Below are 22,783 nucleotides of genomic sequence, written 5' to 3'. Positions count from 1 at the left end.
CTTATCTTCTTTCCAGTCTGAGCTGGCTTTCACCCTTTCAGTCCCACACAAGCTTTGACCCTTTCAATTTGTCTGTGTTCTCCAGTATACCACAGTAAAGATACATAACCTGTGAAGAGTCCAATTTTATATATACATCCTTCCTTTCCGTAAGTACTTTTTCTTTGTCTTTACCAACATTCCTTCAGAGAGAGACATAATCTGGTGTATAGCATTTCCTTTGCCAGGCAAAGATGCTTCTGTATTAATACCCCATTCCTAGAGACACGTGCAGAGTTCAGCCTTGTGGAGAGCCTGCTCCATTCAGGGAGCACATTTGTTTGAATTCTAAAATCGTTATTATCATAGAGACACACAACGTGTCATTCTTACTCGTGGATAGCTTTTTCCATACGATGCAGATGTATGTTTGGCTCTAGCAACACTTCCTTCCTAGACACATATACTATCATTCAGTCTGGTGTGTGACACGTTCCTTTCCGCAGATACATTTGTGTTCAGATACATAACATGGCATTAATAACTGTTTACAGCACTTTCCTTTCAGTAGGTATATTTATTCTACCAACACTCCAATTACAGAGGTAGATGACAAATAACTAAACCTATGTTTTAGTTCAATGCTTTCCTTTCAGCAGCTACATTGGTTTGTTTTAACAACACTCCATTATAGTAATCCATAGCATATCATTCAATTTTGTGTATGCTCCATTCCTTTGAGTGTATATGCTGTTGTTCCAGCGACACACCATTCACAGATGTACATACCATTCAATCTTATCTATGCCTTTTTGCATATGCGGCAGATTCTATTTTCCAGTGATTGCCACAGCAATATCTCTCAGGCTTCATTTGTGAGGTGGAGTCTATTTCGTCACACTCTTGAATCTGGGCAGACCTCGTGACTGCTTTGACCAATAGATTACAGCAGAAGTGACCTTGTGCCAATTTCAGGTGTGGCCCTCATCTGGCCTTGCAGCTTCAGCTTCCTACTTATTGGAAGATAGCCACCATATAAGAAATGATAAAATACTCAACCTTATTTTAGCTCTGTCCCTTTGGTAGATATATTCTTTTGTGTTACACCAGCAGTCCATTTGCAGTGATAAAATTTAATTCAGTTTTCATGCACGCACGCACACGTGTATATACACAAATTGAGTTAAATGTTCTCTCTGCAAATGGCGTGTGGGTGTATCTTTATATTGAACACATTTCTTTTTATTATGCTAAAACTACAATCTTACAGACTAACATAATCACATGTATATGTCTAGATCACTACCTTCACTGGAGACATTCACTTGTGTTATACCAACACTCCATTCGTAGACGTAACTAACATAATTTAATCTTGTATTGACCATACACAGGTCAGTCCTTCTAGTAGATAGAACTATTCATGTTAAAACCAAACTCCAGGGGCCGGCCCTGGGGCTGAATAGTTAAATTCATGCACTCCAGCGGCCCAGGGTTCACCGGTTTGGATCCTGGGCGCAGATCTATGCACCACTCATCAAGCCATGCTGTGGCACATCCCACATGGAGGAAATAGAATGACTTGCAAATAGGATACACAGCTATGTACTGGGGCTTTGGGGAGAAAGAAAAAAACAAGAAAGATTGGCAACAGATGTTAGCTCAGGGCCAATCTTCCTCACAAAAAAACCCCCACAAAAACTCCACTTATTTCAGTAAGTAACGTGCCTTTCAGCCCTCTTTTTTCTATATATACATAGACTGTGTGAAAGCCTGAGGATTCAGTCCTCTTTTCATTGCAGACACGTATTGGAATCATTCATAGAGATAATGTATTATTCAATCTTATTACATTATTCAAAGATACAGACCTGTCTTTTTAGTAGAAACAATCTTGTTACACTGACATTCTGTTCAAAGAGGAAAAAAGCGACACCTTCCAACCTTGTTTATAGTTCTAACCTTTAATCGCAGACATTTTCTTGTGTTATATCAACACTACATTCATGAGCTAAATATCCTCAATCTTGTGTACAGCTCTATCATTTCAGAAGATGTATTGTGTTACACAAACCTCAATTTATAGAGATAAATAAATAGCATTTAATCTTGGCTACAGTGCTATCTTTTCAATAGATATAATCATTTTCATTATGCAACCCTCCATTCATAGATAAATAGAAAATAATCTTGTGTACAGAACTACTCTTTCAGCAGATATACTGAACTTATGTTGTGTAAACATTCCACTCATAGCTATAAATAACACAGTAAAATCTTATCTACAGATCTGTCCTCTCAACTAGATAAATTCATTTTTGTTTTATCAACACTCTATTGAGACAATTAATTTATTCAATCTTGTGTATAGCTCTATTATTTCATTAGAAAATTCACTTTTATAAACAAATTCAGAAATATGACAGCTCTATTTTATTGCAGATATTAATTTATCAATATATCATTCATAGAGATAATCAACCTGTCATTCAATTTTATACATATTTATTTCTTTCATTTAAAATATTAAGTTAATTTCTTATGCAGTATTCCATTCATACATATAGGTAACACACTCAGTTTTACATGCAGCTCCATCCTTTCCCTGAAGACATTTGTTTCATACCACCATTCCATTCATATAAGTGACATTATGTATCTTGTCTCTGCCTCTATTCTCTTACTGCATACACCAATTTGTGTTACACCACCACAGTGTTCAAAGAGATACATAAGACATCATCCAATCTTCTGTATACCACTACGCCAGGGGTTGGCGAGTTTTTTCTGTAAAGGGTCAGTGTCTTAGTCTATTTGTGCTGCTATAACAAAACACCACAGACTGGGTAGCTTATAAATAAGAGAAATTTATTTCTTACAGTTTGGGAGGCTGGAAGTCCAAGATCAAGGCACCACTATGGTCAAGTTCTGGTGAGGGCTCTTCTGGTTCATAGCCGGTGCTTTCTGGCTATGTCCCCACATGGCAGAAGGGGTGAGTGATCTCTGTGGGGTCTCTTTTTTAGAAATGCTAATTTCATTCATGAATGGCCCACCCTCATGACCTGAGCACCTCCCAAAGACCCCACCTCCTCATACCATCATCTTTGGGGGTTAGGATTTCAACATATGAATTTTGGGGGGACACAGACATTCAGACTACAGCAGTCAGATAGTAAATATTTTAGGCTTTGCGGGCCATTCAGTCTGTCAAACACTCATCTCTGCTATTGTAGCCGAAAGCAGCCATAGACGACACGTGACTGAACGAGCAAGGTTGTGGTCCAACAAACTTTATTTTATTTATTTATTTATTTTTAGTGTTTTCAAATGCAGTTTATTTATTTTTTGAGGAAGATCAGCCCTGAGCTAACTACTGCCAATCCTCCTCTTTTTGCCAAGGAAGACTGGCCCTGAGCTAACATCCGTGTCCATCTTCCTTTACTTTATATGTGGGACGCCTTCTACAGCTTTACCAAGCGGTGCCATGTCTGCACCCGGGATCCGAACTGGCGAATCCCCAGCCACCGAGAAGCGGAACATGTGAACTTAACTGCTGCACCACCGGGCCGGCCCCTCAAATGCAGTTTATTTTACATATGGTTTTGCTGGAATGTTACTGATGTCCTATTTACTGATTAATTTACTCCTATTATATCTATTTTATCTTATGTTTCTTAATTTTTTTTTATTGCAGTAACATTGGTTTATAACATTATATAAATTTTGGATATTCATCATTGTATTTATATTTCTGTGTAGATTACGTCATGTTCATCACCCAAAGACTAATTACAATCCATCACCACACACATGTGCCTGATCACCCCTTTTGCCCTCCTTCTTCCTCCTTCCCCTCTGGTAACCACCAATCCAATCTCTGTGTGTTTGTTTGTTTGTTGTTTTCATCTTCTGTTTATGGGTGAGATCATACGGTATTTGATTTTCTCCCTCTGACTTATTTTGCTTAGCGTAATACCCTCAAGGTCCATCCATGTTGTCACAAATGGTCAGATTTTGTTTTTGATGGCTGAGTAGTATTCCATTGTGTATATATAACAGATCTTCTCTGTCCATTCGTCCCTTGGTGGGCACCCAGGTTGCTTCCAAGTCTTGGCTATTGTGAATAATCTTGCAGTGAACATAGGGGTGCAAGTATCTTTACACATTCGTGTTTTCATGTTCTTTGGACAAATACCCAGCAGTGGAATAACTGGATTGTACGGTAGTTCTAGTCTTAATTTTTTGAGGACTCTCCATACTGTTTTCCATAGTAGCTGTACCAGTTTGCACTCCCACCAGCAGTGTATGAGAGTTCCCTTCTCTCTACATCCTCTCTGACACTTGTTGTTTCCTGTCATGTTAATTATAGCCATTCTGATGGGCGTGAGGTGATATCTCATTGTACTTTTGATTTGCATTTCCCTGATAGTTAATGATGTTCAACATCTTTTCAAGTGCCTGTTGGCCATCATTATGTCTTCTTTGGAGAAATCTCTGTTCAGATCTTTTGCCCATTTTTTAATTGGAATGTTAGTTTTGTTGTTGTTGAGATGTATGAGTTCTTTATATATTTTGGATATTAACCCCTTATCAGATATATGGTTTGCAAATATTTTCTCTCAAATGTTAGGTTGTCTTTTCATTTTGTTGATGGTTTCCTTTGCTGTGCAGAAGATTTTTAGTGTGATGTAGTCCCATTTGTTTTTCTATTGTTTCCCTTACCCAGTCAGACATGGTGCTTGAAAATATTCTGCTAAGACCGATATTGAAGAGCGTACTGCCTATACTTTATCCTAGAAGTTTCACGGTTGAAACCATGAAACCAGGTCTTACCTTCAAGTCTTTAATCCATTTTAATTTTTGTGTGTGGTGTAAGATAATGGTCTGCTTTCATTCTTTTGCATGTGGCAGTCCAGTTTTCCCAACACCATTTACTGAAGAGACTTTCCTTTCTCCATTGTATGTTCTTGGCTCTCTTGTTGAAAATTAGCTGTCCGTAAATGTGTGGGTTTATTTCTGGGTTCTCAATTCTGTTCTATTGATCTCTGTGTCTGTTTTTGTGCCAGTACCATGCTGCTTTGATAACTATAGCTTTGTAGTATATTTTGAAATCAGGGAGTGTGATACCTCCAGCTTTGTTCTTTTTTCTCAGGATTCTTTTGGCTATTTGAGGTCTTTTGTTGTTCCATATAAATTTTAGGATTCCTTGTTTTATTTCTGTGAAAAATGTTGGAATTTTGATGGAGATTGCATTGCATCTGTAGGTTGCTTTAGGAAGTATGGACATTTTAACTGTTAATTCTTCCAATCCAAGAGCACAGACTAGCTTTCCATTTCTTTGTATCTTCAATTTCTTTCAACAATGTTTTATAGTTTTCAGTGTATAGGTCTTTCACCTCTTTGATTAAGTTTATTCCTAGGTGTTTTATTCTTTTTGTTGCAATTGTAAATGGGATTGTATTATTAATTTCTTTTTCTGCTACTTTGTTGTTGGTATATAGAAATGCAACTAATTTTTGTATGTTGATTTTGTATCCTTCAACTTTACCATATTCACTTATTATTTCTAAAAGGTTTTTGGTGTATTCTTTAAGGTTTTCTATATATAAAATTATGTCATCTGAAAATAGTGACAGTTTCACTTCTTCCTTCCCAGTTTTGACCCCTTTTATTTCCTTTTCTTGCCTGATTTCTCTGGCTAGAACTTCCAATAATATGTTAAGTAGGAGTGGCAAGAGTGGGCATCCTTGTCTGGTTCCTGTTTTTAGAGGGATAGCTTTCAGTTTTTCTCCATTGAGAATGACATTTGCTGTGGCTTTGTCACATGGCCATTATTATGTTGAGGTATTGTCCTTCTATCCCCATTTTATTTAGAGTTTTTATCATAAATGGATGCTGTATCTTGTCAAATGCTTTCTCGGCATCTATTGAGATGATCATGTGATTTTTATTCTTCATTTTGTTAATGTGGTGTATCACGTTGATTGATTTGCGGATGTTGAACCATCCCTGTATCCCTGGATGAAACCCAGTTGATCATGATGTATGATCTTTTTAATGTATTGTTGTATTCGATTTGCTAGTATTTTGTTGAGGATTTTTGCATCGATGTTCATTAGTGATATTGGCCTGTAATTTTCTTTTTTTGTGTTGTCCTTGTCTGGTTTTGGCATCAGGATAATATTGGTTTTGTAGAACGAGTTAGGAACCTTCCCCTCCTCTTCAGTTTTTTGGAAGAGTTTGAGAAGGATGGGTATTAAGTCTTCTTTGAACATTTGGTAGAATTCACCAGGGAAGCCATCTGGTCCTGGCTTCTTATTTTTTAGGATGTTTTTGATTACTGTTTCCATCTCCTTACTGGTAATTGGTCTATTCAAATTCTCTATTTCTTCTTGACTCGGTTTTGAAAAGTTGTATTATTTTAAAATTTATCCATTTCTTCTAGATAATTCAATTTGTTGGTGTACGCTTTTCGTAGTGTTCTCTTACAATCTTTCTTACTTCTGAGGCGTCTGTTGTAATTCTCCTTTTTCATTTCTGATTTTATTTCTTTGAACCTTCTCTTTTTTCTGGGTGAGTCTAGCTAAAGGTTGTCAATTTTGTTTATCTTTTCAAAGAAGCAGCTCTTAGTTTTATTGATTTTTTTTTCTGGTTTTTAAAGTCTCTATTTCATTTATTTCTGCTCTGATTTTTATTATTTCCTTCCTTCTACTGATTTTGGGCTCTGTTCTTCTTTTTCCAGTTCCTTTAGTTGCACTGTTAGATTGTTTGAGATTTCTCTTACTTGTAGATGTAAGCCAGTATTGCTATAAACTTCCCTTTTAGAACTGCTTTTACTGTGGCCCATAAATTTTGGCATGTCCTATTTTCATTTGTCTCCACAATAAAACTTTACTTATGGACACTGGAATTTGAATTTTATATCACTTTTGTGTGTCATGAATATTATTCTTTTGATTTTTTCCAACCATTTAAAAATGTAAAAACCATTCTCAGCTCACAAGGCATATAAAAACAAGGGGAGGCCAAGGCAGCTAGAGTTCCTGAGGCAAGTACCCGAGAGTAGAGATGCACTGAGAGAACTACAGAGCTCTGCAGAGGGTCCCCTCCAGCCTTCAGCTCACAGCACGCCTCTGAGCAAACTACTGGAGGGCAGGGGGAGAAGCACCAGAAAAGCCAGGCGGGACAATCGCTGGAGCTCACAGTTGTCCGTGTTCTCACCAGGAGTGGGGAAACCTCACTGGCATGGAGCAGAGACACTGCCTCTGCAGTGAGGCACGGTTAGCCCTCATGGCTGCTCTCCTCTCACCTGAGAAAGCTTAAGAACACTGCAAGACATTGAAGCAGGCCCTTAAGACTGAAGGAAAATGATACGAGGTGGAAAGCTGGTATGTAAAATAAAGATCGCCAGATATGATGCTAAATATTAAACTCTTATTTTATAAATCTCTTTAAAAGGTAATTGAATCCTTAAGGCAAAAGTAATAATGTATTATGGGGTTCATCACATACTTAGAAGTAAAATGACTGATAGAAATAGCACAAAAGCCAAGAGAGGGGGAAGTGTATATTGTGGCAAAGTTCTTACACTATGTGTGAAGTGATGCAATACTGTGTGAAAGCAAAGTGGGACAGATCTAAAGGTGTACACTAGAAATTTTAAAGGACACAACTAAAATGACAATGTAGAAGTAGGGGTAATAAGCCAACAAAGGAGATAAAATGAAATAAACTAGCTCCACACAAGTGTGGCCAACTAATTTTTGACAAAGGTGCAAAATTAATTCAGTGGAGACAGGAGAGCCTTTAAACAATGGCGCCTGAGCAATTGGAGATCCATAAGCAAAAAAATGAATCTTGGGGCTGGCCTCGTAGTGTAGTAGATAGGTTCAGCACACTCCACTTCAGTGGGTTCAGTTCCCCAGTGCAGACCTACACCACTCATAAGCCATGCTGTGGCAGTGTCCCACATACAACATAGAGGAAGACTGGCACAGATGTTAGCTCTCAACAAATTTTCCACAGGAAAAACAAATCTTGATCTAACCCTCAAACCTATACATAAATTAACTCAAAATGGATGAATGGATCATAGATTTAAATGTAAAGTATTAATGTATAAAACCTTTAGAAGATAGCATATGAGAAAATCTTTGGGCTTGGTGAAGAGTTCTTAGACATGACGCCAAAAGCATGATGCACCAAAACTCCAAATGATAAATTGGGCTCTATCAAAATTAAAATATTTTGCTCTGAAAAAGACATGTGAAGATGAAAAGATAAGCTACAGACTGGGAGAGAGTATTTGCAGAATGCTTATGTGACAAAGACCTTATATCTAGAATATATAATGAAGTCTCAAAATTCTGCAGTTAAGAAGATAATCCAGTTAGAAAATGAGCAAAAGACATGAACATTTTACTGAGGATATACAGATGGCAAATAAGCACATGAAATGACGTTCAACCTCATCAGCCTTTAGAGAAGTGCACAGTAAAACCACAATAGGGGACGAGCATGGCGGTGTAGTGGTTAGGTTTGCACCCTCCACTTTGGTGGCCCGGGGTTTGCAGGTTCAGATCCCAGGCGCAGACCTACACACTGCTCATCAAGCTGTGCTGTGGTAGTGTCCCACACAGAAAACAGAGGGACATTGGCAACAGATGTTAGCTCAGGGCCAATCTTCCTCACCAAAAAAACCCTCAAAAAACAAAGAAAAAAAACCCCAATGGGTATCACTAACACACCTATCAGAATGGCTAAATGAAAAGTAGTGACACCACCAAATGCTGGTCAGGATGTGGAGGAAATGAATCACTCATACATTGCTGGTGGGAATGTAAAATGGTACAGCCACTTTGGAAAACATTTTGGCAGTCCCTTCTAAAACTACACATGCAACCACCATATGAGCCAGCAATCTCATTCTTGGACATTTGTCCAGAGAAATTAAAATGTTCACAGAAAAAGTCTGTACATGATTGTTCAGAGCAGCTTCATTTAAACACCAAAAACTGAAAACCAAAATTTCCTTCAACAGGCGAGTGGTTACACTGTGGCACACCCATACCACAGAGTACTATGTAGCAATAAGAAGGAATAAACTATTGATTGACACATGTAACAACTTGGACGGATCTAAGCAAATTATGTTGAGTGGAAAAGGCCAATCTCAAAAGGCCACGCACTATTTGATTCCATTTACATAATATTCTTGAAATAACAATAGAGATGGAGAGGATTAGTGGCTGTCAGGGGTTAAAGTAGGGGGTGGGATAGGGACAGCTGAGCCTCGTGGTGATGGGACAGTTCTGTATCTTGATTATTTTGGTGGTTACATCAATCTACACGTGATAAAACTGAACAGAATGACACACACATATATGAGTGCAGTAAAACTGGGGAATTGTGACCAAGCTCTGTGAATTGTCCCAATGTCAATTTCTTAGTTGTGAATCTATAATTGAAAATAGAAGTTTTTGTTTGTTTTTTTTACCATTTTTAGTGCTGCTAAATAAAACCTGGAGAGACTTGAATAGACCTCAGCTATGGGACTGTGAGGTAGAAAGGCTGGAATGAGATGGGAAAGTCTAGTTGGGATTCTACTAATGGTAGGGGAAGGATCAGCCAATAGATTCAAGGTATTTTTCCTTATTCTTTTCAAGGGTTTCATGAAACAAAGCCAGGATATAGCTTGAATGGATAGGTTTTTCTCAGTCTGGCCCTATTTGCCTTATAATTAGTGATAGACACCTAAAGCCAGACTCAGGAAAGAATCATCTTAGGAAAGTTTTTAACATCAAAAAGCATCTTATACTTGGTCAAGTGCACACAAGGTTATTTGCTGCCAACACTGTTTATAATGGCCAGAGAATGGAACGCCCAAATATCCATCAGCAGGGGACAATACAGCCATACAGTGAAGTACTGTACACAGAAAAGAACAGCAACTGGATTTTAGAGATTTAGTGTGAAAAAAGAATGTACCATATCTCAATAAATTTTTAATATTCATTACATATTGAAATGGCATTTTGGCTATATTACATTAAATAAAATACAGTATTAACATTATTTCTAAGATATAGAAACAACCTAAATGTTCATTAAGAGATGATGGATAAAGAAAATGTGGTATACACGCATGCAACAGGAATATTATTTAGCCTTAAAAAAGAATGAAATTCTGACATACGCAACAACATGCGTGAACCTGGAAGACATTAAGTGAAACAAGCCAGTCACAGAGGACAAACACTGAGTTATCTCACTTACATGAAGCATTAAAACAGTCAAACTCATAGAAACAATGTAGAATGATGTCACCAGGGGCTGGTGGGAGAGGGAAATGGGGAGTTGCTGTTCAATGGGTCTAACGTTCCACTTAGACATGATGAGTAAATTCTAGAGACCTGCTGTACAACCTTGTTATCGATAGTTAACAACACTGTATTGCACACTTAAAAATTTGTAAGAGGGTAGATGTCAAGTTCAGTGTTCTTGCCAAAAACAAAAAAACACAACCCAAAGGGGCACAAGGAAACTTTTGGAGGTAACGTTTATTCCCGATTGTAGTGATCGTTTCACAGGCATATGCATATGATCATATCCATCAAATTGTATATATTAAATATGTGCAGTTTTTGTAAACAATTAGACTTCAATAAAGCTGTTAAAAATATTTCTATCTTTTTTCTTCACTTTAATGTGGATATAGGAAAATATAAAATTACATATATGGCTTGCATTATATTGGACCACTCCGCTCCAGATGGACAAATGAACATTTGACAGTCACTGCCTGCTGAAAGGACACAAAGAAGCTTGGGTTGGAAAGACTTTTCCCTGTGTATCCTTCTATTTAACAATGTACCATTTTTTAAGAAGACACTTGTGGAATTTTTGAACAAATATATTGAAAATCAACTTTGGTAGTTATTATACCAGAGAGACTTGGAAACCTTGAAATCTTGGTTGCTAGGTCTTGGTTGAGAGTTCTCACACCCTTGAAAAAAACCCAGAGTAACCTAGTATCTTCACTGAACCAAAGTTACATTTTGTTTTAATCTGATAGTTCTGCTAACCCAAAAAGCCAGCATCAAGTTAAATGACATCCAGTTTCACTTTGATGTTCATAGCTGCCAGCTCAGCTACAAAATACCGAAAAACGTAAGGCACAGAAACAGTGTCGATAGTGTCACTGCGATTACACAGAGTACAGTTGTATTTTCTGTTGCGCATGGCAGACCACGAAGGGGGTGGCTTCTCCAACAGAGGAGACAGTAAACTACCACACTTCACACACACGTGGGCTACCGATCGATCAGAACAGTTGAAGAGGCGGTCATGAAGGAGAAAAGAGGTACCATGAGCTAAAAGAGCATCCCGTTCCATTTCCCCAAAACGGATTCCACCCTGGACATTTCTTCCCCCAATAGGCTGGTTAGTGACTTTGTCTCTGGCTCCTGTTGTTCTAACCTGGAATTTGTCTGAGACCATGTGGCGCAGGCGTTGATAATAAACCACACCTATGAAAATGTCTGCTTCCAGTTCTACCCCACTGATGCCACTATACAACCTCTCGGTGCCATAGAAGTTGTAGCCAGCAGCCTTTAACATCTCACCAAAGTATTCTAAGGCCGAGTTCTCCTCTGAAAAGATGAAGGGTGTAGCATCATGGCAGAGACCATGCAAAGCTGCAGACTTCCCTGCCATACTCTCGATTAACATACCGATGGTCATTCGGGATGGAAAACCATGAGGATTGAAGAGAATGTCTGGGACCATCCCACTCTCAGTAAAGGGCATGTCCTCAGCTGGCCACAATCTGCTCAAGATGCCTTTTTGCCCATGACGACTGGCAAATTTATCTCCGATGGTTGGGTTCCGAGGGACTCTCATTGTGATGCAAATACACTTGAATTTTCCACTTCCAGTGTCATTACTGCACACTTTGATGTTATCCACAATACAATTTTCTTTACTCCTAGGAAAAAATAAACCACACAAAAAGCCAAATTATTTGCTTAAACTTACAGAGATACATAAGTTTTATTGATATAATTAGTGCTTCATAAAGAATGTTTGCAAAACTTATCCTTACCTCTATTCTCCAATACAAATAGAGTCGGTACCCCTAACAGAATTTACGAATAGGGCTGCGGATTATGTTCACTACAGAACTCTGTTCCTCTGAAAGAACACGAGCAACAGAGGCAACTGAAAACTAGTATGAACCTATGGACCTACTATGGAAAACCAACACTGAAAGAAAACTATAAGGGCCACAGTTAAATAAAGTTATTTATGCTCTTATTCTTAATAAGAGACATAATGAACTCAACGTTTTAGCTAGGAAACACTCCTAACAACATGTATGAGAGTGATGATCAAGTTTGAATAATATAGTTTTAAGACAAATCACAAATAACTCTCACTAACTGTAACAGACTGACAACAAGTAGAAAAACCAGGGCCATTCCTAAGGTGGCCTAGTGGTTAAGTTCAGCGTGCTCTGCTCTGGCAGCCTGGGTTCGGTTCCGGGTGTGGACCTACACCACTCGTGTGTTAGTGACCCTGCTGTGGTGGCACCTCACATACAAAAAGAGGAAGACTGGCAGTGGATGTTAGCTCAGGGAAAATCTTCATCAGCAAAGAAAAAAAAAAAACCATGGCAGTACAATAGACACAGAACTTTGTCTCATTTCAGACATGCCAACTCAGACTGAGCCAACAAGTGAGCTACCACTTAAATTTTCTCCAAGAATTCTCCTGCTATAACTTCCACTGACCTCCAGCAATTCCACTGAGAAGTAGCCTTTAAAAACAGCAGTGGGTATCCAAACTTACTTGTAGTACATCACAAAGCTCTCTCCAGTGTTGAGGTTCAGGTAGCTGTAATACGGATCTCCATACTGCAGTTGTGCTCCAATAAATGGCAAGCCATCATTGTCTAACTTCTGCACAATCCGTGGGTCACCAGGTTTGACTCCAAACACCAGACTGTCATCTCCTTGTTTAATTTTTTCAGAGAGATCTATGAACTCAGACTTGTAGACACTTCCATGGGCAAAGCCTCGTTCCCAAGAGGCCTTATTTACAATCTACAAGGTCAAAGAATTGTTAATGTAAGGGGCCAAATGAGGATTTTCAAAATAAAATGTGTTAGAATTATAATACTTGGTTTAGGATAACTGGCATTTGATTTTAAAACTCCATCAATATTCTCCAAATCACATAACTATTAAAACCTACACACACATAAATGGCTTAAAACCATAAAAAGAGAAGGTAGATCTATCCAAGACTACTTTACATTCATTTAACATCTATTCATCCTATGCACTCAAACATGCATGACACATGCATATCTGAGTCTTAGTAAACGTCCTTCAAGGCTTGCCACTTTCAACGTAGACCAGGAATTGACCATCTAACAGAACTCACATGCCAAATACTAGGCACTCGGACACAGAAATATTCCTTCAGTGATCTCACAGTAAACAAAAAAGTTAAAGATTAAACAGAATGGAACTACATCTCTTGGTAAAACTTACCATGGCATCTTCCATATCATAGCCAGTGTAGGAAATAACAGCAACAATAGCATTCGTCCCAATTGGATAGTTATCCATGTCATAATAATCATACATGTATGGTCTCACTAAAGGGCTTTGTGGAGTCTGAAGACGATACAGTTTATTATCTGATCGGTCTCGATAAGTAAGAAGTGGAAAGCCCATAGTTTGCTTACCTACAAAGGGAAAAAAACACTTTAGCACTTTGTTTCTTCCCCTTGATTAAAAAGGTGATATGTAAAATTGGAAACAACTAAATATTCACCATAGCAGAATGAATAAGACAATCATGGTGGTTATACTTACTACAGACTAATACATAGCATGACAATGAAGGAGACCTAAATGTATCAATGTGACCTGACCAGACCATGAAAACAATGCTGAGTGGGGAAAAAGTACAGAATGACCTTTAATATGATATGATTTATGTACATTTGTAACACATCCCAAACAATTCTATACCTAGTTTATAGACATGTGTAATGTAATAAAGGCATACAAAGAGGATGCAAAGGATATAAACAAACTGTAAGATAGTACTACTGGGGGAGCGAAGGAGTGGAAAGGGGGCAGTAACTATTATTATTAGATTACTTTCTCTCATACACACATACAGAGCAAAATGTCAATATTTGTTAATTCTGGGTAGTGGGGTACAGGGGGGTAGGTTAAGACTCTTCTTTGTACTATTTTACACTACAGAGAACCAATTCAAAGCAAAATGATTTTAAAAACTAAAATATATGTATTTATAAATATAAAATAATATACATAGTGGAATTTTTTTAAAAGAGAGAAAAAGAGACTTCCAGCTTCTACTGATAGAGGGCTACTCCTGCAAGACCACCCTCAACACGTGATCCAGAAAAATACGAAACAAAAACCAATCACATCCTTATACATACACTACCTGAAAGCACTGGAGAGTAACTAAAAAGCAGTCAGAAACTAGAGAGGATTCACATTTAGACAAGAACTAAACTGGGTAAGTTTCCAGCTTTTTCAGTTTTTAAAGCTTTTATTATTATTTTTGTTTTGCGTGATGGCCCAGTTCAGCGTAGTGGCTACAATTCAGAGAGAAACCCACAGTCTTACTGGCCTGAAGAACCAAGGAACAGAGATCAAAACACAACAACTGGAAAGTAAGAGGGGAAATTTCAGAAAGCAGAAAACCACAAAGGGAGAGCCTTAAATTCTGCAGATGAACTGAGTCCAAATCTTTGGTGGACTCCTGAACTATGCATGTGTGGGAGAGATCCAAGCAGCTCACCTAAGGCTAAAAGAATACTTCAATTGCTGAGTTCAGCTAAGTCATCTACCAGTTAAATCCTCTTCAGAGGAACATAAATCAAATCCACAATCTTTAAAACGTATCATTTACAATGTCCACGATACAATCCAGTATCACTATACATACGAAGAAACAGGAAAACATGACCTATACTCAAGAAAAAATGCAATCAATGGAGGCTGATCTTGAGATGACCCAGATGTTGGAATTAGCAGATGATGCTTTTAAAACACCTATTAAAACTATGCTAAAAAGGGAAAAGAAAATATGTTCACAATGAAGATAATCTCAGAGAAAACAGAAACTATAAAAAAGAAACAAATTAAAATTCTAGGCATAAAAATTCAATATCTGATATAGAATGAAAAGTTGGTGAATGTGATTAGAGATCGATAAAAATGATCCAATCTGAAGAAGAGAAAAAAGATGGAAAAAAAAAGAACAGAAACCAAATGGCTTATGGGACAAATTAGTTTTAACATACATGATATATAACTGAAATCTCAGAAAGAGAGGAGAAAGGGAATGAGGCAGAAGCAATATTTCTAGAAATGATGGCAGAAAACTTTACAAATTTGGTTAAAAATATTTGTTACAGATTTAAGAAGACCAGCAAACCCCAACGAAGACAAACATGAAGAACATCATGTCTAGGCATATTATGGTCAATCTGCTACAAACCAAAACTAAAAAGAAACTCTTAAGGACAGAGGAAAAATAATACGTTATATCCAGGCAAACAGCAACACACACAACCGCTCACTTCTAATTGGAAATAACAGAGACCGAGAAGAGACAGTATACATCTTTTAAGTGCAGACGAGAAATAATTATCAAATCAGAATTGTATATTCAGTTCCTTCAAGTCAAGATAACATAAAGACATTTTCAGAGAAATAAAAACTAAGAGAATTTGTAGCCAACAACCTGCAGCTAAAACAAATGCTAAAGACAGTTTTTCAGGCTGAAAGGAAATTACAGTCAATGGAAACTTGAATCGTCAGGCAGGAATCAAGAGCACTGGAAGCGATAACGTTACGGCTGACTATAGCGGCTCGCAGTCTTCAAAAACTGCATCACAAGATCTCAGACAAACCCAAATCAATGGACAGTCTACAAAATAAATGACCTTTTCCCTCAAAAATGTCAATGTCAGAAAAAGACAGGTTAAAAATCTGTTCTAACTCAAAGGACTAAAAAGACATGACAACTAAATGCAATGTATTTGGGATATTGGACTAGGTGCTACACAGAAAAAAAAATTGCCATAAACCATATTTTTGGGACAACTGGTCAAAATTTGAATATGGACTATAAAATAGTATAATAATATTGATGCTAAAGTTCCTGATTTTAATAATTGTCTTTGGTTATGTAAGTGAACATCCTTGTTGTTAGGAAACACACATCGAAATATCTAGGTGTCAAGAAGCATCATGTCTGCAACTTTTCTTCAAATGGAAAACAGTACAAATGGGGCAAAATTTTTAACAGAATGTAAGTAAAGGATTTATGGGATTTCTTTGTACCATTCTTGCAACTTTTCTCTGAGTTTGAAACTATTTCAAAATAAAGAAAGTTACAAGCGCTTTTCTCCTATAAATGGGTCCACCACCTCTGCTCCATCTTACCCATCTGGCACTGGTACATGTTCCGTGGACTCTGGTTGTGATCGGAGAAAGGGATGAAGTTGGCAATCACACTCAGCAGGCTGTGAGGGAAGAGTTCCTGGTGGGTGGTAACTCCAGCAAAAACCTCATCCTCGAAGATAGCAATGTTCATGAAGATCTGGAGAAGAGGAAGGATGAGGAAGTTCAAGGCACCCTGACTGCTAACTGACTGCGAACATAGTAACTCTACCATCTCTCAGTTTAGTACTCAAAGACTTGAAAGAAAACCTTCCCCACCCAGCATCATGAACACTGAAGGGGTCCACTGCGAAGCACAAGGAAGCCTCCAGTAAGAACTACCACTCGCCTTCCATAGTTCATTCAAAATCTACTCTGGTCCAGTTGTGAAGGGGGATAAGAAGAAAGAAATTTTTAAGTAGCATAAAGCCTACAGTTTTGCAACTGCAAAGATATAGGCGAAGACTGTGAGTGAGTCTAAAGAAATGTTTCAACCTCATCACCTGAGGCAGAGCCAGGTGCAAAGGAGCTTTGAGAGCTGGGCAGGACGGGAAAGGTGGGTGATGTGATGACCAACCCTCTCCCTGGTTCGATGTGCAAGTGGAGTGCGGTGACACCTGAAAACTGCTTCTTTCATGCTGGTCACAGAGGAGGCAGAAAATAAGTTTGACTTTCTTTCAAATGCCTAATTGTTATTAAACAATTAACACTTTAAAAAACTAACAGTTACTAAGTCTCTAAAAGTTGTAACTATACAAGCACATACACCCACCAATCACACATACACTATGTACCTGTTCCATGGTTCCAATTAGCTCTTCTCTGCCCAACTCCAAGTTCTGCACAGGCCGTACCAGTCTACACGGGGTGGTGAAAAGGAACAATCCTGGGTACAGACTTGGTTTTCCTGTCATGGGGATGAGGGCCACCTCCATCCAGGGAGGAATTCTTTTTTCTCTCAACACCTGTTTTCAACAAAAAGAGAGTTCAATAAAGAATAAATGATGTGTTTTCCATCTATCCCCACACCACAGGGGAGGCAAGAAGAATGAGGAAGGAGATCAAATATGAAAAGCAATATCTTAAGAAATTAAGTTATGCAGGCAATAAACCTAGTGCTCAGCTAGTCTCATGCCCACAAAGAATGCCACTCATCCCTTACCAGACTTGGTAAAAGCCGTAATTTCTCGGAGGCTCAGCCCTACTATCAGGCAAACCAGTAATGACTGAGACTGGGCGGAAGGTAAACCAAGAATGTGCATGTAGACAGACTAAATGAAATTCTGTCTTCTGATGTTTAAAATATAGTATACTACTTGGTGAAAGGAGAAATACAAATATTTGGGAAAAAAATGAAATCTATACATCAGAACTTATAAGGATTCACAAACACTGACAATAAAAATGAAAGAATGAAAATAAATGAATTAAGTTCTTAACTCAAAAGCTGAAGAAAAGAAATAAACCAAAAGAAAAGCACAGGTAAAGAAATTATAATAAAGATAAAACCTGAAACTAATGAGGTAGAATACAGAAAAAGGTTCAAATTAATAAATAAAATTCTCAGTTCTTAATAAAAAAACAAACCAACAACAAATACCCACTACTTAACCTAATCAAGAGAAAAAAAGGTGGTGGGGAGACACCCACAAATATTGAGTAAGAAATGACAAGGGCGACAAAAACCACTGAAACAATATTTTAAAATCTTGTGTCTGCTTTGCATACCTCTAAGAAACCAAGATGACATGGATAAAAAGCAGGTTAGTAAAACAGACCTCAACAGAGGCAGAAAGCTTAAAGAAGACTAATTTCCATATTAGAAATAAAGGTATCAGGAAACTACCCCCCAGGAGTGACGTCAGCATCATGGTAGAGTGAGCTCTTCCCTTAGACTCTCGCCCCTAAGATACAACAAAAAGGACATTCATACACCAACAAACCACAGTCACATAACACAAAAGACATCTGAGAGACCCACACAGCCATACGTCTGAAGCTGGAGGTGCTGGACCCCCCAGAGGAAGTGGAAGGAGGTAAGGGGAATCTCCTCTCCCTCCCTGAACAGCAGTGACCCTGGGCTCCGGACCACATGGCTCTGAGAGGAGCAGGGGAGGGACAGCCCTTGGCAGGAACACCTTGTTCTCCAAGTTCCCTCACAGCCAGAGGGAAAGCCCCACACAGGGGTGACTAAGCTATTACGGGGGTGTCTTCATCAAGCTAGCACCACAGGAGAGCAGACAGCGAGGGCAAAGTGAGAATGCCCCTGGGATCACCTAGGTGAAATAAAGTGCCCCTCCCCCTGCCCGGTGCTCCACTCAGCTGGTCAGCCAGAGCACCTGCACAGATAGAAAAGCAGCAGTGTGAGCAGCAAGCCATGGATCGCGGCAGGCTCAGAATACACAGCTCTTGACCCCCACCCAGTGGCAGCAGGTAGAAGCTGCAACCAGATACTATCAGTATGCGGAGGCACAAATCCAGGCATCAAACAATAAGAAAAAGATATTAAATCTCCCGATCAGAAGAATGACAAGCACCCAGAAATCAATCCTGAAGGTACAGAAATTCATAATCTAAATGAGAGAATTCAAAATAGCTATCATAAAAAGAACTCAACGAGTTATAAGAAAATACAGACAGTTCAATGAAATCAGGAACTTCACAAAAGAGATTGAAACTATAAAGAAGAACCAATCAGAAATGTTGGATATGAAAAAAACAATGGCTGAGATAAAGAAAAATCTGGACTCCCTGAATAATAGAGCTGATATTATGGAGGAGCAAATCAGCAGTCTGGAGGACAGAAATATAGAAATGCTTCAGATGGAGGAGAGAGAACTAAGACTAAAAAGAAATGAAGAAATTCTCCAAGAAATATTCAACTCGATTAGGAAATGCAACATAAGCGTTATAGGTATTCCAGAGGGAGAAGAGGAGACTGGAACAGAAAGCTTGTCCAAAGAAATAATAGCTGAGAACTTCCCAAACTTGAGGAAAGAGCTGGAATTACAAGTGAAATAAGCCAATAGATCTCCTAACTATATCAATGTAAAAAGACCTTCTCTAATGCATATAGTAGTAAAGCTGGCAAAAGTCAATGACACAAAGAAAAAATATTAAGGGCACCAAGGCAGAAGAAAATAGCTACAAAGGAACCCCTGTCAGGCTTTCAGCAGATTTCTCAGTAGAAACCTTACAGGCTAGAAGAGAATGGAATGATATATTCAAAACTTCTGATAGACAGAAACTTTCAGCCAATAATACTCTATCCAGCAAAATGATCCTTTAGATACGATGGAGAAATAAAAACTTTCCCAGATAGGAGTTCATTGCCACATGGCCCCCACACTCTAAATGCTCAAGAAGGCCCTCCTACCTGAAAGAAAGAAAGGGGTTACAAAGCCTTGAGCAAGGAAATAAACAGGTAGACAAAATCAGAAAATTGCAGCTCTCTATCAGAACAGGTTAACAAACAATTATAACATTAAAGATAAAGAGAAGGAAAACACCAAAACTAAATATCATCTTGTCATTTTCACCAGAAACTTACAACACAAGATGGAATAAGTTCTAACAATAACAACTTAGAAGGGGAAGGGGAAAGGGATGGAATCTGCTTAGTCTAAGGAAATAAGAGGCTATCAGAAAATGGACTATTCTCATCTACGAGACTTTTTATACAAACCTTATGGTAAGCACTAAACAAATAATCAGAACAGAGACACAAATGATAAATAAAGAGAAAACTAAGAAAACCATCACAGAAAACTACCTAACTGAATTGGTAGTCTGAAATACGTGGGACAAGAAACAAAGGAAATGCAGAAGAATCAGAAAACAAGCAATTAAATGGCAGCATTAAGCCCTCATATATCAATAATCACTCTAAATGTAAACGGATTGAATTCTCTAATCAAAAGACCCAGAGTGGCAGGATGGATTAAAAAACAAGACCCAACAATATGCTGCCTCCAGGAAACACATCTCAGCTCCAAAAACAAACATAGGCTCAGAGTGAAGGGATGGAAGATGATACTCCAAGCTAATGGCAAATGAGAAAGGAGGTGCCGCAATACTTAGACAAAGCAGACCTCAACATAAACCAGGTAAAGAGAGGCAAAGAAGCGCAGTATACAGTGATAAAAGGGACACTCCACCAAGAAGACACAACACTTACAAATATATATGCGCACCCAACACAGGAGCACCAAAGTACATAAAGCAACTATTAACAAACCTAAAAGGAGATATTAACAACAAAACCATAAGAGTAGGGAACCTTAACACCCCACTTACATCAATGGATAGGTCATCCAGACAGAAAGTCAACAAGGATGTAGTGGCACTAAACAAAAAAATAGACCAGATGGACTTTAAAGATATATATAGAACACTCCAAAAACAGCAGAATACATATTCTTCTCAAGTGCACATGGAACATTCTCAAAGGTAGACTGTATGTTGGGAAACAAGGCCTCAATAAATTTAAGAAGATTGAAATCATATCAAGCATCTTTTCTGACCATAATTCTACAAAACTAGAAATCAACTACAAGGAAATAGCTGGGAAAGTGACAAATATGTGGAGGCTAAACAACCTGCTACTGAACAATCAATGGATCATCGAAGAAATTAAAGGAGAAATCAAAAAATATCTGGAGACAAATGAAAATGAAAATACACCATATCAACTCATGTAGGATGCAGCAAAAGCAGTCCCTAAGAGGGAAATTCAGAACAATACAGGCACACCTTAATAAACAGGAAAAATCCCCAATAAGCAATCTTAAACTACACCTAAGAGAATTAGAAAAAGAACAAACAAAGCCCAAAGTGAGCAGAAGGAGGAAAATAATAAAAATTAGAGCAGAAATAAATGTAATTGAAACAAAAAAGACAGTAGAAAGGATCAATGAAACAAAGAGCTGGTTTTTTGAGAAGATAAACCCGTAGCCAGACTCACTTAGAAAAAAAGAGAGAGGTGCAAATAAATAAAATTAGAAAGGAAAGAGGAGAAATTACAGTGGATACCACAGAAACACTACAGATTATACGAGAATACTATGAAAAATATATGCCCACAAATGGGACAATCTAGAAGAAATGGATAAATTCTTAGACTCATATAACCTCCCAAAACTGAATCAATAAAAAATAGAGAATCTGAATAGACCAATCACAAGTAAAGAGATTCAAACAATAATCAAAAACTTCCTAAGAAATAAAAGTCCAGGACCAGATGGTTTCTCTGGAGAATTCTACCAAACATTCAAAGAAGATTCAATGCCTCTCCTTCTCAAACTCTTCCAAAAAATTGAGGAAGACCGAACACTTCCTAACACATTCTACAAGGCCAACATCACATGGATCCTAAAGCCCAACAAGGACAACACAAAGAAGGAAAATCTCAGGCCAATTATTGCTGATGAACACAGATGCAAAAATCCTCAACAAAATACTGGCAAACCAAATACAGCAACACATTAAAAGGATCATACACCATGATCAAGTGGGATTTATACCAGCAAGCAGGGACAGTTCAACATTCGCAAATCAATCAATGTGATCCACCACATTAACAAAATGAGGAACAAAAACCACATGATCATCTCAATAGACACAGAGAAAGCATTTGACAAGATCCAACATCCATTTATGATAAAAACTCTGAATAAAATGGGGATAGAAGGAAAGTACTTCAACATGATAAAGGCCATATATGACAAACCCACAGCCAACATCATACTCAGCGGGGAAAAACTGAAAGCCATCCCTCTGAGAACAGGAACAAGACAAGGGTGCTCACTATCACCACTCTTATTCAACACTGTTCTGGAGGTTTTGGCCAGAGCAATTAGGCAAGAAAAAGAAATAAAAGGAATCCAAATAGGCAATGAAGAAGTGAAACTCTCGCTGTTTGCAGACAACATCATTTTATGTACAGAAAACCCTAAAGAATCCATTGGAAAACTATTAGAAATATCAACAACTACAGCAAAGTTGCAGGGTACAAAATCAACTTACAAAAATCAGTTGCATTTCTATACTCTAATAACGAACTAAGAGAAAGGGAACTACCCCCAAGGAAAGCACTAGAGCCAGATGGCTCCATAAGGAATTCTAGCAGACCTAAGGCCAGATACCCAATGCTCTCAAACTGGTCCAGAGCATGGAAAACTTTCTAATTCTTTCTATAAAGCAGAGACTTATGAATGTCAATTTAAAAAATGTTAAATCACTGACATTTAAGAAAGCATCAGTATTTCTCAAATATTAAGAAAATAATATACCATGACCAAGTTGGA

General features: G+C 38.0%; 1 protein-coding gene across 1 annotated transcript in view; it reads right to left on the bottom strand.

Moving 5' to 3' along the window:
* Positions 1–10,523: 10,523 nt before the first annotated feature.
* POLR1B (RNA polymerase I subunit B) overlaps positions 10,524–22,783 on the bottom strand; it is a 30,086-nt gene continuing 17,826 nt past the window's right edge. The window contains exons 11-15 of the mRNA XM_014852734.3: positions 17,273–17,443; positions 16,482–16,638; positions 13,536–13,732; positions 12,829–13,082; positions 10,524–11,965 (exon numbers count right to left, since the gene is read on the bottom strand). Of these exons, the coding sequence (XP_014708220.3) occupies positions 11,083–11,965; positions 12,829–13,082; positions 13,536–13,732; positions 16,482–16,638; positions 17,273–17,443 (1,662 nt within the window). The 3' untranslated portion in view covers positions 10,524–11,082. The remainder of the gene's footprint in view (positions 11,966–12,828; positions 13,083–13,535; positions 13,733–16,481; positions 16,639–17,272; positions 17,444–22,783) is intronic.

This window comes from Equus asinus, chromosome 6 (assembly GCF_041296235.1).
Source record: "Equus asinus isolate D_3611 breed Donkey chromosome 6, EquAss-T2T_v2, whole genome shotgun sequence".
Lineage (NCBI taxonomy): Eukaryota > Metazoa > Chordata > Mammalia > Perissodactyla > Equidae > Equus > Equus asinus.
The sequence above is the reverse complement of the archived record's forward strand: the minus strand, read 5'-3'. Positions and strand labels throughout refer to the sequence as shown.